General features: G+C 40.4%; 2 protein-coding genes across 2 annotated transcripts in view; both read left to right on the forward strand.

Annotated features, from left to right (window-relative positions):
* Nucleotides 1–17727, forward strand: part of rabgap1l (RAB GTPase activating protein 1-like) — an 89999-nt gene that overhangs the window by 18981 nt on the left and 53291 nt on the right. Inside the window, exons 10-13 of the mRNA XM_061825201.1 lie at nucleotides 92–258; nucleotides 2282–2411; nucleotides 6774–6867; nucleotides 7344–7494. Coding sequence (XP_061681185.1) covers nucleotides 92–258; nucleotides 2282–2411; nucleotides 6774–6867; nucleotides 7344–7494 — 542 coding nt within the window. The remainder of the gene's footprint in view (nucleotides 1–91; nucleotides 259–2281; nucleotides 2412–6773; nucleotides 6868–7343; nucleotides 7495–17727) is intronic.
* Nucleotides 15762–17623, forward strand: gpr52 (G protein-coupled receptor 52). The gene has a single exon (XM_061825701.1). The coding sequence runs from the start codon at nucleotides 16233–16235 to the stop codon at nucleotides 17349–17351; it is 1119 nt and encodes a 372-aa protein (XP_061681685.1). The 5' UTR covers nucleotides 15762–16232; the 3' UTR covers nucleotides 17352–17623.

Here is a 17727-nt window from a genome sequence, read left to right on the forward strand (position 1 = left end):
TATAACCCATTCTTAACATGTTTTCAAAATAGTTTCTCTTGAGTCTCATGTACTGCCTCGCAACACTTTCCCGTTTTTTTTGCATGGACAGATAAGCAAGTCTACATGACAGTGGCAGTGGACCTGGTCGTAACTGAGGTGGTGGAGCCAGTTCGCTTCCTGCTGGAAACATTGGTCAGGGTTTATCCCTCAAACGAACGTTTCTGGTACTTCAGCCGCAAGACCTTTAGTGAGACCTTCTACCTCAAACTTGGACAGGTAGGTTTACTTACATGCATTCAAGTGCTCTACACGTATATTTAAACATGATCATCAGCTTTGCTTTGCTGACTATGGCAAATTAATTGTTCACCTTCTTTATCCTCGCAACGTGTTCTGGTCTTGTGAGTTTTCTCAAATTTTCTTCAATTTGAATGTACTCAGAGACAATAGATGACCAGCTAGCTCCCTTTGCCTTAGCAAAAAAGAGAAACATAATACAGATCTACTGTAGTTAGCCATTAGGGAGTTGGCAAGCCAGTGAAGTGTGGGGAAGCTTTGCATTGTAGCGGGCTAATAAGTGACTCTGTCTCATTATTGGCGTGTTGGTAATTAACGGCGGCAGGCTGACTTGTACGCCTGATTGCCCACGGAGTTATCTCCTTAGTAAATGGAAGACTGGTGCAGTGGTTAAGAGCTAATTAAAAGATAATATTGTCTCTCTCTCTCTCTCCTCTCTCTCTCTCTCTCTCTCTCGCTCTCTCTCTCTCTCTCTCTCTTCTCTCTCTCTCTCTATCTCTCTCTCTCTCTCTCTCTCCTCTCTCTCTCTCTCTCTCTCTCTCTCTCTCTCTTTTTTTTTTCTTTCTTTCTTTCTTTTTTTCTTTTTTTTTCTTTTTTTTTTTTTTTAAAGGAAGATGTCTATCCGGAGCTACACAAATGTAATATGTAATTTTATTGTCCCAGTTACCCTTAAAAAAAAAAAAAATACATACATGTACATGATTCATAAAATATGATGGGCCAGGGTTACAATGGGTTAGTGCAGTGAGTCAGTTTTGGTGTCAGAATACGGACTCTGGATGATTGGACCTACATTGGAGTTGTTAATACTGTATGAAATGCCATTATCTTAAACTTGACATAAGTTGAACATTTAAAAAAATATGAACTTTTGAAGAGAAATGATTGAAAATATACATGGAAAACTAATGTTAAAATATTAATGTTCATTTCTACATTCACTCGTGGCACATCTTTGTAATGTTAATTACAAATTATTTGTTAATTCAGTAATGGATTAACTTCTTTTTCACATTTTATTCTCTGCAAACTGACAGGACAGTAGGAGCCAATGGCACTTTAGTTTATGTCGACAAACCTCTGACCCTCAGCCCTTTCTTGATAACACCCTTATTACTTATAGTAAAGTAAATGCATTTTCTAGTTCTTAAAAAGTTCCTGTATGGTATATTCTTTATTTTTGTTCTCATCAGTGACTTGGAAAAAGGCATTAGAGTTTATGGGGTGGGCAGATCAATACTGCATCAAAACTCATTGATCCACGTACAAGCTGCAGGCGAGAGGCTAAAGCACAACAGTTGGTAAATAGACTAGAAATAAACATCACCTGCTTATGATACCCAAGGGCATGTGTGTTTGTTCTGATATCTACATATTACTTCAGCTTTGGTCTTGCACTTGTAACTTTTATCTATTGTTTCAGACATGCACTGTAGTTTATTCCTAAAATTGTTTTGGCTATTTCACCACCTCTTGTTAAATATTCCCACCTTCATTTTCACAGTTTTCAGTCAAAAATGGCAAGTTTCTGTAATGTTAGGTGTTGAATTCTGTACTTGAGGAGACATAAATGGCTTATTATCTGCTATTCACTGAACAACTCACCAATTGGTATTTTTGTCCTCGGGAAAACAGCCTGTTTGAAATGAAAAATATTGCTTTGGTGGCATCTCATGGCATCTAGGTGCCGAGGAACTATGTCGAAGTTGGTTAGTTACTTCATTAAAAACTAATATTGCTGGATCTTAGTTTTGAATGTTTTCTTTCTTTATTTGTACAGCATGTACGTTTTTATTATACTGCCGGCTGATGGCAAAGACGGGAACACTGGAAGGAGTGTGATGTTGTGATGATTTTATTTATTCCATTTTTACTTCATTCAATTTCCTCGGGCTTTTTAAAAACACTCTGTGGTGTGTCAGATTTGATTGATGATGATTTGGGCCTCTTTGGTGCATCTTAAAATTTGATCAAGGATTTGTTGCTATGTGTGTCCCTCCAGCATGCATCAGAGAGGACAGGCCAGAGTGATGCTGTGTATGAGGTGGTGAGTCTTCAGAGGGAGGCAGAGAGAAGCAACGATGGCAAAGGACAACTGACCTTGCCCACCGAAGAAGAGGAGGCAGATGATGGTAAGAGTAGCCACTTCCCCCTACTTAGTCTTACCTTGGACTGATAGGTTTACATGTTGTTCTGCCATTTTTTTTATTGCTACTACTTACAAAATACACAAAGTTAGGTAGAGTACCCATCTTCGTTTGGATTCATATCATTTTTCAGTGTCAAGTACCATGGCGTGGCTGAACAATTCACTTCACACTGATTGCGTCGATTGATTTCAATATGCAGTTCTTCTTCTTCTTTTCCATTCGCCTTGTCCTGTTCGGGGTCGCCACAGCGTGTCTTCTTTTACCACCTAAGCCTATCTCGTGCATCCTCCTCTCTAATGCCAACTGCCCTCATGAGTTCCCTCACAACATCCATCAACCGTCTTCTTTGATCTTTGTCTCGCTCTTTTGCCTGGCAGCTCCATCCTCAGCACGCTTCTACCAATAAACTCACTCTCTTGCCTCTGCACGTGTCCAAACCATCAAAGTCTGCTCACTATCACCTTATTTCCAAAACAACTAACTTTGGCTGTCCCTCTAATGAGCTCATTTCTAATCCTATCCAACCTGCTCACTCTGAGCGAGAACCTCAACATGTTCATTTTTGCTACCTCCAGTTCTGCTTCCTGTTGTTTCTTCAGTGCCACCGTCTCTAATCCGTACATCATGGCCGTCCTCACCACTGTTTTATAAACTTTGCAGTGCTTAACAAATTTTGTGGGCGGTTACCCAAATGTCACAGAATCTCTAGCTTTACTATAGCTTTCGTATTTACCAAACTGACTTGTTATGCCGCATATGTGATACAGTACTACTTTTTACAGGAGCACATTCTCATTCTGAGTATAGGTCGTTGATTTCATTGCTAGTAGGCACATTTTTTTCACTTTTTATTAACAGAGAAGGCAGCAAAAATGTCTCCGCGTACAATTATTGACCCACCCAGAGCCACACTATGACTTCCCCGAGCTATCGCTGATAATTTCCAACTGTCAGTGTGGGAGCCATTCAAAGGGCTTTTTCAATACACTCCCTCCTTCCCCCCCTTGATGAGAAAATAGAGACATTCAGGGACAGAGAGTTGGAGGTCAGCCTTATTGTGTACAGAAATGAATACCCGCAGAGTGTAGAAGCATCAATATGAGCGAGCACACACGTTTAATTATTTTTTTTCTGCTTTTCCGAGGCGTCAATGTCCCCTAAGGTGAGATGTTTTTTTTCCTCATTGCGGTTCCCTACACAGCGTTGTCATTATTGTCAAGTGTGTTTTTGTCAACCTTTCTTACATGTTAAAAATTTCACAAGGCCTCCTCAGCTGTGCTACGATGAAAACCTCTTGTATCGGTGATACAACACACTGAGGGTGGCTTAGATTTGGGGGAGAAAAAACAAATCAATGCAGTTTGTTTTGAGACTTCAAATGAAGCGGTTAAATTCTTTGAATTACACCTGTGAACAACAGCAGGGGTCTCATATGCTGTCATCCACATCAAATGCACACTGATCACTGAACTATTCAAATTAGTCTATTACTGATGTTTGCAGATAAACAGTGACATAGTATTATGGTTAATATCAGCTTTAAATCATAATCATCTTTCCTACCGTATGAAGCATCTCTGAGAGTAGTAGTTTTTTTTTGGCTTCTCCCATCTAGTGCGTGCCACAACAGCAAACAAAGAAAGAAGGTGATGTAAACAGTAGAGGAAGAAGAAAAAGAAGAAGAAAAAAAGAACAGAGTATTTCAAATCTTTGGAGTCATCGCCATGATCAACAACCCCCAAATTATACATTATTATGACATCTTGCATGCTTGAAACATTACTTTGGTACAATTTTTGATGTGCAAAAAGTACAGAAGGTTGCTGATTTTTATCTGGTTTGTATTCAAAATAAAACATTTTACAATCATTTCAGTGTGTGCATTTGTGTATGTCTGTTTGGGATACTTTGAATAATTTTTGTCAGTGATTTTCATCTCTAACCCTTGTATGAATGTAATCTTGTACTGAATGCTCCTCTGAGCTGTAGTTTAAAAAGTCATGGTGATTTACATCTTAGTCCTTGTATGTGGTGTGGAATGACAGCAGTCCTCCTCGTCACATGGCCTCAGCAATATAGGGGCAGAAGCACCACCTTTGTGCTGGGTCTGAACAACTTAAAAGAGCTCCTTGAGTACATATAAAGCCCTGAAAAGCTCATGCGGGCTGTTGCCGTAGGGATGTAAAGAAACAGTGTGCAGAAAAAAAAATATAGCCTGTGTTTAGAGGAAACTGACTTCATCAAAGCACAGAATGCTTTTAGAATATATCTGTATATACCTATATATATATATATATATTATATATATATATATATATATATATATATATATTTTTTTTTTTTTTTAATTTTTTTTTTTGGGGGGGGTGAGTCAAAGACATCCTGGCCAATACAGTCACACAGTCAAATATTTAGAGGGACTTTCTCTGTGGCATTTTTTAATAGCATTGAGTATTGTCATAACATTTTTTACTAAATTGCTGTGTAGTCTGTCTCTTTTTGATCACATCTATGATATTTCTACATTTCTTTTGAGGATTTAAGAATCTGTATCCCTATGATTAATCACTTGTCTTTTTTTGTGTGTGTGGCAACCAATCTGTTTATTCCCCCGTGTCACCTTCCTAATTTAAAGCCTTAACTGGGCACCCACTGATGTACTGGAAAATTCACTGCTTTGATTGTAGATATTTGTTGGATTACATACAACACATTTGCTCGTATTCTTCTATTCACGCACACATCTGTTCATCATCTAAACTGCAAACTGGAAGGTAACTGGGGGTGGTTGAGCCTATCTCAGGTGACATCTCATTCCCTGCTGATTAAAGTTTCTTTCGGCTTGTCCCTTTCGGGGTCGCCACAGCGTGTCATCTCAGATGAACGCACATATGTTTGGCACAATTTTTACGCCGGATGCCCTTCCTGACGCAACCCTTCTCAGGGAGTGGAGGCCCCAGTGGGATACGAACCCACAACCCCTGGTTTATCAAACCAGTGCTCTAACCACTGAGCTACAGGGCCTCTATCTCATTCCCTGCTGATTAGCTTGGGAAAATCAAATCTAAAAAAAACCTGTCTCAATGAAGTCTACTGAAACATCCTTGTTCATTATGCCCCAAATGTTTTAAATGTCAATTAACAAATCCTGGATATTTTTTGGTTTGTTTGTTTGTCGTTGTTATGAGCGACCAAAATCAGTACTTGTTGCTAGTATTTGTAAAAGACTGTATTCCCAAATACAGTGAGGTGAAAAAAGGGTCATGGCCAAATTGCAAATAGTGGATTACTAGATGCAGTGATGCCTGAGTAATCGGGGATTATGTAAAGTATTTTATCTTTTGGGCACTGCAAAATCTGACATTAAGAATTACAGAATGTTTAGCATTCCTTTATAACACTGTTGTTGGTTTTTTTTTTTTGTGGGGGAGGATGTGTTTCAGTCTAATGAAAATAATATACTGGTCACCCCACACCTTTTGCGACTGCGTCAATGCTTAATGTGTCTTTCAATATCACGTAGCAGGGATGTTACAATGTCCATAAAGATTCATTTGTATTTTTACTCATGGAGTACTTGATTAGCAACGTAGCTGATCTTATGAGTATGTAACTGTTATCATAAATTAATTCTGATTAAAAACTGTTAGCTAATCCTAATATATGATATCTCTACAATTCAATTGAACATTTGGCTTTGACATGACGGTGCTTTTCGTGCTTGAAAATGTTCTTTTAAAAGGGTTAGATTGTCGTTTAGCCTAGTTCCCAAGTCTTGGCGGAGAAACTAGGTGTGGGGGCAGTATTATGTAAATGAATCGCAAGTTTACATCACAGTCCAGTGAAAGGTTAACACAATACTTGGTTCAACATTTAATAGGCAGGCAAGCACTTCAGAGAAACCATTTTTATGAAGCGATTAATAAGAAAGTGGTAGTATTACCGGCCTGGGCCACGTCCAACAGTCTGCGTGGTGTGCATACACTTTGAGTAGACTGTGTTTGTTGTAGTGGGTGGTTTATGTGTGGGACTCGGTCTCTTCACCGGCAGAACAGCGGACTAGACAAGCAGTTAACGCTGCTGCATCTCCGCAGAAGTGTTCTGCTGCGCTGATTGCCTCTTGTTTGCCTCGCAAACTGCCAGATGGAAGCACATTACAATAATGGAATGTGTAGGCTCAGTAGAAATGCTCTGAGATTGCGTAGTTGGAACACAAAAGTACATTTTTGATGCTAACAACCCTCATCTCGTATTAAGTTTTGTATTCTCATTTGGGCAGACATCAAGGTCACTTTTGGAAACGAATCTAATAAATGTTTTGTGGTCCGTTTGTGTTGTATGTAGATAGTGACAGTGAAATCTCCAGTGGAACGGGAGATGTTTCCAAAGATTGTCCTGAGAAAATTCTGGAGCTGTGGGGAGCAATCCTCAACAGATGGTAAGGCCACAAAACTTTTTTGTTTTTTTGTTTTTTAGAGAGGAAAAACAAAAAACACCTTTGGGGGTTTAAGTCTGTTTCATGTGTAAGATACTATTGCATGGTATTAATTAAATTCAATTGATTTATTTTCAATAAGATTTGGCATGGTCTCATTTTTTTAACTGTCACAGTTACAGGAAGAACTGCATGTAGCAACAAGATCGGAGCCTAACTCTGATCTTGTTTTTAATTTGCTTTCATTGTGTACCATCTAAGAATCATGAATGAAATATTTGGGGTTGTTTTTCCAAGGGAAGAATTTGGTTGTTTTAACATCAAGACAAAAGTGAAGCTAGTCTTAGCTAGTCTACGTCCATGCATGCAAAATATTGATAATCAAATGCAACCTAAAAACCCATTGCACAAATACTTTAATTTCTCCCAGTAAAATCCAGTCCTACTGCTATGATCGTGTGTTTGTGCGTGTATTTTAGGCATGGGAACCTGTCCACTCGTCCAAAGGGTCTGCACCCATTGGTCCGCAGCGGCATTCCAGAGCCACTGAGAGCTGAAGTGTGGCAGCTGCTGGCTGGTTGCCATGACAACCATGACCTGCTTGAACACTATCGCATCCTCATCACCAAGGTAAATGAATGGCATAGCACTAAGGGATATTTCCTGTTAGTTCAATTTGGGTTGACATGTTTTTTTTCGGGAAACATTCCAGTTTTCCCCAAATACTCACTTAAATTTACACTATGCTTATTTTAAATTTAATTTTTTCATTTTTCTGCAATTGACTGGTGACCAGTCGCTGATTGTACGCCATTTCTGGCCCACAGTCTGCCAACCCTTATGGCTATTTTCCAAACCTTAAACTATATTTCAGTACATTATAGCTTTTAAATGGCCGCTTTTTTAAATACTACTCATGTGCTTGTATTATTAATGCATCTCAAATCTCCAAAAGAAGTGTGTCTGGCTGAAGTCCATCCTTGGTTTTTGACCAAGGCATTTGTTCGTCAGTAGGCAGAATGACAAAATCTGCTACAAACAGACCGCGGCAGTTGGGTGAGGAGGTGATATAGACACACAAAGAGGCCAAGCATCTTCATTTTATGAGAAATACAGTACTCTTTCTCGCTACTGCAGACAGACGAATAAATATACTGATCACAATTAAAGGATGAAGTCGGATCAGTCTGGTTAGAAATAATGTAAATATGTTGATTAAATATCAACCCATTAATTATGCTGCCACTGAAGGAAGGATTAAAGGGAGGGACTCCAAGTCAACAATGGACAATCTGTCAGATTTGTCTCTTTGCAAAGTGACATTTTTAGTTTTTGGTCATTAGCTGTGTAAATCTATGTATTTCTTTTCCTCAATCATCTCCCTTTTTTCAAGGCAGTCTGTTGAAATGTCTCTTTGCATTTTCTTAATATTATGTATCTTTTTTTATTACTTTCCCTTCCTCACAAAGACCCCAATCTATTCTACGGGCAGCAGCATTTTTGTTGTTTTTGTTTCAAGAGACTATTTTCTGTCCTTCAATTCTTACATAATGCAAAGCCTTTTTTTTGTTTTTGGTTTAATTTCAGATGATTTCTTCTCAATTCTCTGACTGGTGCACACCCACCTCCTGTATTGATAGGCGGGTGGTAGGGCTATTAATAGCAACACAAAATGAATGGATGGAACTGAGGGAATATAAAAGAGTGAGGCATAAAGGGAACAATGACAGTGATGGTGAGGGTGATGTGCAGCATATTAATGTCTATTCTCTGGGATCAGTGACAACATAAATGCTAATTGAGTTCTAAGTAATTGGACTGCTGCCTTTATTGGAAGGGTTTAAGTGGAAATAATAGCTTCGTATCAGTAGGATATCTGGAGAGGGGTTTTGTTTGTATTTATTAACAACCCATGAACGTTGAACAACATTGGGATTGAGTCATAGTGCGACAACAACGCTGTTGATCCTTTTGATATCATTTCATCTCGATTCACACCATTTATCACCTCCAAATGTGTCATTGTGAGGTTGTGATTGAGTCAAGAAGTATTGACTGTGACCTTTTTTTTAATGGTTTTGCCTCTATACACATTTTCAATGGTTTTGAAATGTACACAAAAATCCATATACACTGTGTGCAAACAAATGACTGCACTAATTAAAGATGTTGACCATCTCCATAAATAACAGTTCTGCTTTATTTTGTATTGATCCACTAGATGGGGAACTACTGGATTAGTTGTTAATTTATTGAGTGTTTAGCTGTGTTTGTGGCCTGTGGCTAGTACGCTTGATACCACATTGCAAGTATCATGTTCAGCGTTTCATTGGTCACAATTACGATCATCGCACATTTTGTGACATGCACGCACACGCGCGCGTACGCGCAATGTGGCCTTAGGGCATCGGAGACATTTACAAATAACGTTTTCTTGGCTGCCGCAGCACTATATTTGCAGTTGGGTTTGGTGGTTTCTGGTGACATTTTAACAACCTTTTCATTTCCCTCAAGCTGAGCAAGCCTTAGGTGTGCTACTATGCTTGAACCCATATCTTAAAAAGCTTGGCCAGATATTTCTAGGAATGACACACACAGGAGTCAGTCTATTAAGGGGTCAGGACCTCTCTATGACATCAACATATGACCACCAAAAAAATTCACAATGAGGTTCACGACTCACTACTACTACTAAGAAAACAGTCTTGTTGTTTTTATCACAATGGGTTCTGAATAAAATAATCCTACATACAGTGAAGAAAATGAGAATTTGAACACCCTGGTATATTGCAAGTTCTCCCACTTAGAAATCATGGAGGGGTCTGAAATTTTCATCATACGTGCATCTCCACTGTGAGAGAGATAATCTAAAAAGATTTGTGTGATACAGCAGCAAATAAGTATTTGAACACCTGTCTATCAGCTAGAAATCTGACCCTCAAAGACCTGTTAGTCCGCCTTTAAAAGTCCACCTCCACTCCATGTATTTTCCTGAATCAGATGCACCTGTGTGAGGTCGGTAGCTGCATAAAGACACCTATCCACCCCAAACAATTAGTAAAACTCAAACTTGTAACATGGCCAAGACCAAAGAGCTGTCCAAAGACACCAGAGACAAAATCGTACAATTCAACACGGCTGGGAAGGGCTCCGGAGAAATTGCCAAGCAGCTTGGTGAAAAAAGGTCCACTGTTGGAGCAATCATTAGAAAATGGAAGAAGCTAAACATGACGGTCAATCCCAATCGGAGTGGAGCCCCATGCAAGATATCACCTCGTGGGGTCTCAATGATCCTTAGAAAGGTGAGGAATCAGCCCAGGACTACACAACAGGACTTGGTCAATGACGTGAAAAGAGCTGCAACCACCGTTTTGAAGCTGACTGTTAGTAATACACTAAGACGTCATGGTTTGAAATCATGCAGGGCACGGAAGTTTCCCATGGTTAAAACCACCACATGGTCAAGGCCCGTTTTAAGTTTGCCAATGACCATTTGGATGATACAGAGGAGTCCTGGAAGAATGTATTGTGGTCAGATGAAACCAAAATTTAACTTTTTAGTCACAATTACACTATCCGTGTTTTGAGGAAGAAGAATGATGAGTTCCATCCCAAGAACACCATGGTAGCATCATGCTTTTGGGGGATGTTTTTCTGCACATGGGACAGGAAGACAGCACTGTGTTAAAAAGAGGATGACCTCTTTCCCTCAGTCAGAGCATTGAAGATGGGTTGTGGTTGGGTCTTTCAACATGACAATGACCCAAAGCACACAGCCACGAAAACCAAGGAGTGGCTCCGTAAGAAGCATATCAAGGTTCAGGTGTGGCCTAGCCAGTCTCCAGACTTAAATCTAATTGAAAATCTTTGGAGGGAGCTGAAACTTTGTTGTCTCTCAGCAACAGCCCAGAAACCTGTCTGATCTAGAGAAGATCTGTGTGGAGGAGTGGGTCAAAATCCCTCCTGCAGTGTGTGCAAACCTGGTGAACAACTACAGGAAATGTTTGACTATATTATAATTGCAAACAAAGGCTTCTGTATCAAATTATAACTTTGTTTTTTTTCAGGTGTTCAAATAACTTTTTGCAGCTGTATCACACAAATAAATCTTTAAAAAAATTATAGATTGTGATTTCTGGATTTTTAAAAATTTTTATTTAGTTTATCTGTCTCAGAGTGGACATGCACCTACGATGAAAATATCAGACCCCTCCATGATTTCTAAGTGGGAGAACTTGCATTATTGCAGGGTGTTCAAATACTTATTTTTTTTCACTGGAGCACAGTCTTGCAAAGACTCATATCCCCAACTATGCCGTCACTCTTCCGCACGTGTAGGGACCAAGTCCACTCCATGGTCGCCATACAGCCTTGCTCCACCACTGCCATCCTTCCCTCTTTCCAGTATAGGTCTAGTCACATCCCCTTCCTCTCCCATCTCTGTTTCTATAATGTACCCTCCAGCTCCTGTTCATGTACAGCATCCTTTCCATGAACCACTCGGCACCATATAAAGGGAGTCCTTACGCTTTCTTCAAAACTTTACGAATTTCAATAAGGAAAGAATCTCTCATCTTACTGTATTTTGGCATGTGAACATGTGAAACAGTTGAGGCAAAACATAATACATACAGTAGTACTGTATGAGGACTGTTGCAGTGTGTGCATGTGTGTTAGCATAGCCTTCTAGCTATCCTGACACTGATATGACAGCTTGGATTAAGGAGATCCAGCCTACAGCATCTTCTCTGGTCACAGGATTTCTGTGTCACATTCCCTGCTGAGTGTGACAAAACAGTGTACAGTATGAGTCTCTTCCACAAACCAAGCTGTAACCATCTTATATTTAAAAACAAAAAACATCTAACATGACATACAGTGCATGATATTGCAAATACACTCTATGTATGCTTTAAACTCCCCATTAATTAAGACTGAACCTTGCACAATACGAGGGGGATCTTAAACCTTGTCCAATGTAAAGCGTAGTTTTATCACTGTAAACCAAACATTATAGTATAAATTTGAGCCTGTAACAGACACATCAAAAGCAAATATTCAGTCTATTCTTGTCTTGAATGAAATATTTAATGTAACCTTTACATATGAATAAGAGATGCACCGTGACCTACATACACCAAGGACAAGAGTGAGAGAATAATGCGTAAATATCTGAACGTGAGTGGTCAGATAGTTCTTCACCACCATGTGTGTGTTAAATGAAAAATGATCGACGGTGATATCAGCTCATCTATGACCTTAAGCTCTTCTTGAAAGGAAAAATATAATTTGAACTGCGAGTGTACACATGCCATAAATGGCTGTCTTGGGAATCGGGATAACTGAATTTTTTTTCTTTTTTTTAAGTATCATCCTTCCCCAGTGATTGTATATAATTAGTACTTGATCTGTTAGGCTTACCTGCTGTATATCATCTCCCAAGCACTAACCATGATCATACTGTAACTTTCTCAAATTGATTGCTTTTCTACACTAGTGAATTTTCTCCTTCTTTCAGTGATACACCAAATTTAAAAGCATTCATAGCCTTGCACGTAATACACAAAATAGCTGTGTTTTTGTATCCACGTCTTTATAGCGAAGGATAATTACATGCAAGTTTCCTCTTGGGTGGAGCAGGGTTGAAGTGTGGGAAGCATCCATCTTTGTTTCCAAGCAGCCCCGCTGGCTCATTTTGGTAGAAGAATGAATAATTAACAGTTGCCTTCTGGTCGTGTTTTTCATGAGTGTCCACCTCCAAAGGTGAACACCACTGTGCTGAGGCCTCCATTGACGAGCTTCTTACAGAGTGACAGCTGTTACGTTTCTGTTGAATTGAGCAAATTATTCAAAAACTGTGAAACATCTCAACTTAGCACCCCCTAATAAAAAATTCATGTAATAAAATTTCAAAAAATGGCTACTTATAAACACAATGTCTACATTAAGGGTGTTCTCTCTTCACCTCACCATTGGATTCAATTATGATTCAGTGGGCTATGATTCAACATCTCTGTTACCAATCGTCGATGCAATTTTTTCTTTTCTTTTTTGTTCTTTCATACCGTCTGGATACTTTTGACTTCTTTAAGTGTATTGACTTGTATTTATGAATGAAATACATTCAAAATATCTAAGATAGGCTCCAGCACTCTCGCAACCCTGATGAGGATAAGCGGCTCTGAAAATGGATGCATACATTAAAAAAATGTTCATTAGTTTTAGTTTATTAGTAATTTTAGTTTATTTATCAACAAAATGTAACAAAACTCTATCCATCCATTTTTCCAAGCTGCTTATCCTTACTGGGGTCGTGGGCTGGAACAGAAGTATAAGTTAGAATATAACAGTCACCACCAAATGTTTCTCAGCATTGCAAAGAAAAATTTTGTGTCTTCAAATCATTGGAAAGGAAGCTGTAATTTGTCTTAAATGTATTTCTGGTTGTCTGGTGATTTTTTTTTTTTTCTTTTCTCCTCTAACTTCAAGGTAGTTTAAGGTAAGCTTTTTTCTCGATTTCTTACTGATGATGCAGCATCAGGACCAACTGGGAGTTTATTACGTTGTTCAAGCAAACTTCGACATGGTCACAGAGGTCGATGATTGAACTCACAGCCTTTGGGTTGGGAGACGCTCACATTATCAACTGAGCCATGCCCAAAGCCAGTTTTAACAGTCCAGGATCCTTGAGGATGCCTCCACCCAACTCGTCGACATGTGTTTTATGGACTTTGAGATGGCTTTTGACAATGTTCCTCTGGGATTCCTGTGGAGGGTATTTATCGGGCGTATGGAGTACAGGGTCCCCTTGATCTGGGCTGTTCGGTCCCTGGCGGACCTTTGTCAGAGTTTGGTCGCCATTGCCACGAGTAATTATTGTGAGTGTGTGCATTATTGCAGCTTCTGGACTAATGCACACACTGTATTGGTCTTTAGTGGTAAAGAAAGAGAGGAGAGGGAAATCCGGGCTACTTTGCTGAAGCTCCTGCCCCCCACAGCAACCCTGAATAAGTGGAAGAAAATGGATTGGTGGATGTATGGATGGATAGATTAGCTGTCGATTAATCGATAAATTGCAACATCTCTAGTTTACATAAAGATTACACTTGGTTGAGGTCCCCTTTCCCCTACTTACAAAGAACGGACTCTTGAAAGTGAAAGAATGAACTCCATCCTAAGGCAACTGACTGACTATATATGGGATGAAAAGGATAAGAAAAATAAGTGGGGAACCTTGCAAGAAAAGTGAGAAATAGAGAGCCGGAGGTCTGTAATGACAATATACATTATGTGAGATATTGCTAATCTTCGTAATGACTATATTTGGACGTGCCACAGGGAAAACGCTATTGTGACTGATAGAATAATGGCTCAGAGCCTCAGGTGAAGATGGGAGTAGAGGAGTCGAACAGTGAACAAGAGACTGAGAGAGCAAGGAAGAGGGAGGGTATCTGTACGTGTGTGCATGTGTGTGTGTGTGTGTAAAGAGAGAGATTGGGTGTGCGAGCTTGAAAGACTGTAGGGAGGGAGGGAGGGAGGGTAATGTAAGCGAATCACAGCATCTCTCCTTCTTACTGCACCAGGGCTGCGAGACTCTTCGTCCTATTGTTTCGTTTGCTGTGGAATTAGCACACTTCCATCCGTTTAGTCATCATTTTTTAAAATTGATTTTTATTGACCGCTTTTAAGGTCCATCTCTGTCTTTGTCGCTGTTGCAAAGGATTTACACATTAAAATGGGTTATCCTGTGACGGAATTACAGGGAGCTTTTTGCCGAGGACACTGCTTAAAACTGGGATTGTGACTGGGAGTCTTTATTTAATTTTTATTTTTTTCATAAAAACAAAAAACAAAACGAATGCTCCTTGAGCAGATTTCCCTTCTGTTGCGCAGCAAGTGTTTTTCTCATTTTTTCCTATAGCGACAGACGTACTGAGAGAAGAGTTAAAGGCAAGGCTGCACAGGACCCCCATCCCTCTACAACTAACAGAATGCATGCTTGAAAAGGCAAAGGCAAGTTAGAACATTTTTTGGTCACAATAGTACTGGAAGAAAAGGGGCTAAAGCTTCCATTATACTTCCTTCATAAAACCAACACAAGAATGCCACTAAACAGTTTCGAATATGGGGAAAAAGTGGTCGGTGGATTGTCCTTTCACCTTTTCTCTGTGCCGCCGGATTGCTGAGGAGTCAGAGTGGAGCGCTGACTTATGCAGATGGCTTCTCATAGCTCCTAGAGATTCCTTTCACCTGCCTGCATAGGAGTCTGACATTTCAGTTTTTTTCATCAGAACCGACGACCATTTTTTGCATCTGTTGTCCTCACGATCCAGAACTTTGGGAGGAAATTTTGCAGTCTTGGATTTCTAATTACATTTACATTTTTCCATCACTTGTGCATACAGTACTTTGGATCTGCTTTCCCCCCCGCCCCCTGCACATGGATGTTTTGAAACCCACACGCAGCCCTGTGTGTATTGAGAGAATTGTGACATTATCTCCTGTGGAGATCCCCATGTTTTTTTTAGCCCGTGTCTGTGTTTTGACTTTCACAATGGTTAGGCATACATGAGCTCCAGACACTGACGAGAGGACCACCAAAATAAGGGATGCTTGGTGTTGAATTACAAACACAGCAGCCCTGTATTACAATCAGACTTGTGAGTTTATTGAAGATGTGCTTGACACATGAATGTGTTTTTTTTCCTCAATCACCAATAATCCCAGGAGGGAATTTGCTCTCTGAAAGAAAATATTGTATAAATTATAAAGGCATCGCATCTCTTGTTATAAATTGGGGGCCGATATGTTGGATATGTATTTAATTTCTTTTGGGAATCTGTCAAGCCTGTCCAACATTTTAATACATTGAGCTTTTCCGAAGGTTTCTTCCCTTGCAACCTCTGTCATCTGTCATCTTTGTGAAAACAGCTTATGCCCTTAGCCCTTTTTAAAACCAAGCAATAAATGCCACCTGCTGGCAAGCGAAACAGCATGAAGCTCACCTTCATGAAGGATGCTCACTTTTCACAGATACAGTTCTACGCTGCTTTCCTTTTGATTTTCCCTCACTACTCTCAACTGCAGCCTCCCTTTTATCACAAACCATGCTGTGCCAGTGGAAAAGAAGGCCCTCCGCAAGCCCTAACATTTTTTTCCCCCGTTAACGTTCCCTTGATTGAGACTCGTCAATGTTAAGAGTCAGCTGAAAGAAAGCAAAAGCAGCCCATTAAGCTCTATTAACTGAAGGTGGCCACAGGGACACGGAGAAGAGTGGAAGAGGAGTAGGCAATTTGCAGTTTCATGCTGTTGCCTTATGCACATTCCACGTACAGTAAACCCGCCCCGCCAGCGTACAAGCTACAACAATGAATCTGTCTGACGTAATGACTGACGTGATGCTCACGCCAAATAGCAGCCACAGAGATGTGTTTTCAGGCAGTGCTTCGAACCACTCCTGTCCCTTAGGCTGGGGGCTAAAAGAAGGCTTAGAGGCTTGCATCCTGGAGACTGCTGTTGTCGTAGTCCTGACAGTGCTCATTATTGCTGGTAACTTGACTGTGATCTTCGTGTTCCACTGCGCCCCGCTGCTACATCACTACACCACGAGCTACTTTATCCAGACCATGGCCTACGCAGACCTTCTCGTAGGCCTCAGCTGCCTGGTACCCACTCTGTCTCTGCTCCACTACCCAGCAAGTGTCCAGGAGCCTATCACCTGTCAGGTTTTCAGCTATGTCATCTCTGTTCTAAAAAGTGTTTCAATGGCTTGCTTGGCCTGTATCAGTGTGGACCGCTATTTGGCCATCACCAAACCGCTATCTTACAACCAACTGGTGACGCCGTGTCGGCTACGAGGCTGCATCGCCCTCATATGGGTTTACTCCAGCCTGGTCTTCTTGCCCTCTTTCTTTGGGTGGGGGAAGCCAGGCTATCATGGGGACATTTTTGAGTGGTGTGCACAGTCTTGGCCTACCTCAGCCCTCTTTACAGGCTTTGTGGTATGCCTGCTGTATGCACCTGCTGCGCTGGTGGTCTGTTTTACCTACTATCACATCTTTCGCATTTGCCAGCAGCACAACAGGGAGATCAGCGAACGACGGGCACGTTTTCCAAGCCAAGATATGGAAACCGTCGAAGGAGACAGCGATGGGCAACAAGGAGGGCACGGACCCGACCGGCGCTATGCAATGGTGCTGTTCCGCATCACAAGCGTTTTCTATATGCTCTGGCTACCTTACATCATATACTTTGTGTTGGAAAGCTCCCATGTCGTGGACAGTCCAGCGCTTTCATTCATTACCACATGGCTAGCGATCAGCAATAGTTTTTGCAACTGTGTCATATACAGCCTGTCCAATAGCGTGTTCCGACTGGGCATGCGTAGGCTATCACAGACAATTTGCTCCTTCAGCCACTGTGCTGCTGACGACAGGGACTTTGGGAACCCTAAACCGAAAAAAAGGGTTAACTCATGCTCCATCTGAATAAATGACTAGTCAAAGTACAAGGACACTATGGACATAGCTGAGTACATCCATCGTTATTGAATTGAAAGAGTAAAACCAAAACAATTTCTATTTTTATTTGGTGGTGATACTAGTGTTGTTCCCTTGACTGTGAGGCTTTTAGGAGTTTTGACCTCATCAAGTATGAGTTATTTGCACAAGAAAAAAAACAAGTTAAATGAAAGAGAGCCACACTCAGAATGCTCTCGCTCTCTCTGGCTCACAACATAGGTGTTCAACATTGATTCTGTACATGACCCTTTACAGTTTCTCTTGCTTCTTTCCAGTTTCAAAATAAGGTATATTTAGAATTACACCAAAGTCACATTTTGTTGAGCAAATTGGACAAATAAGA

The sequence above is a fragment of the Syngnathoides biaculeatus genome, chromosome 7, assembly GCF_019802595.1.
Source record: "Syngnathoides biaculeatus isolate LvHL_M chromosome 7, ASM1980259v1, whole genome shotgun sequence".
Taxonomy (NCBI): Eukaryota; Metazoa; Chordata; class Actinopteri; order Syngnathiformes; family Syngnathidae; genus Syngnathoides; species Syngnathoides biaculeatus.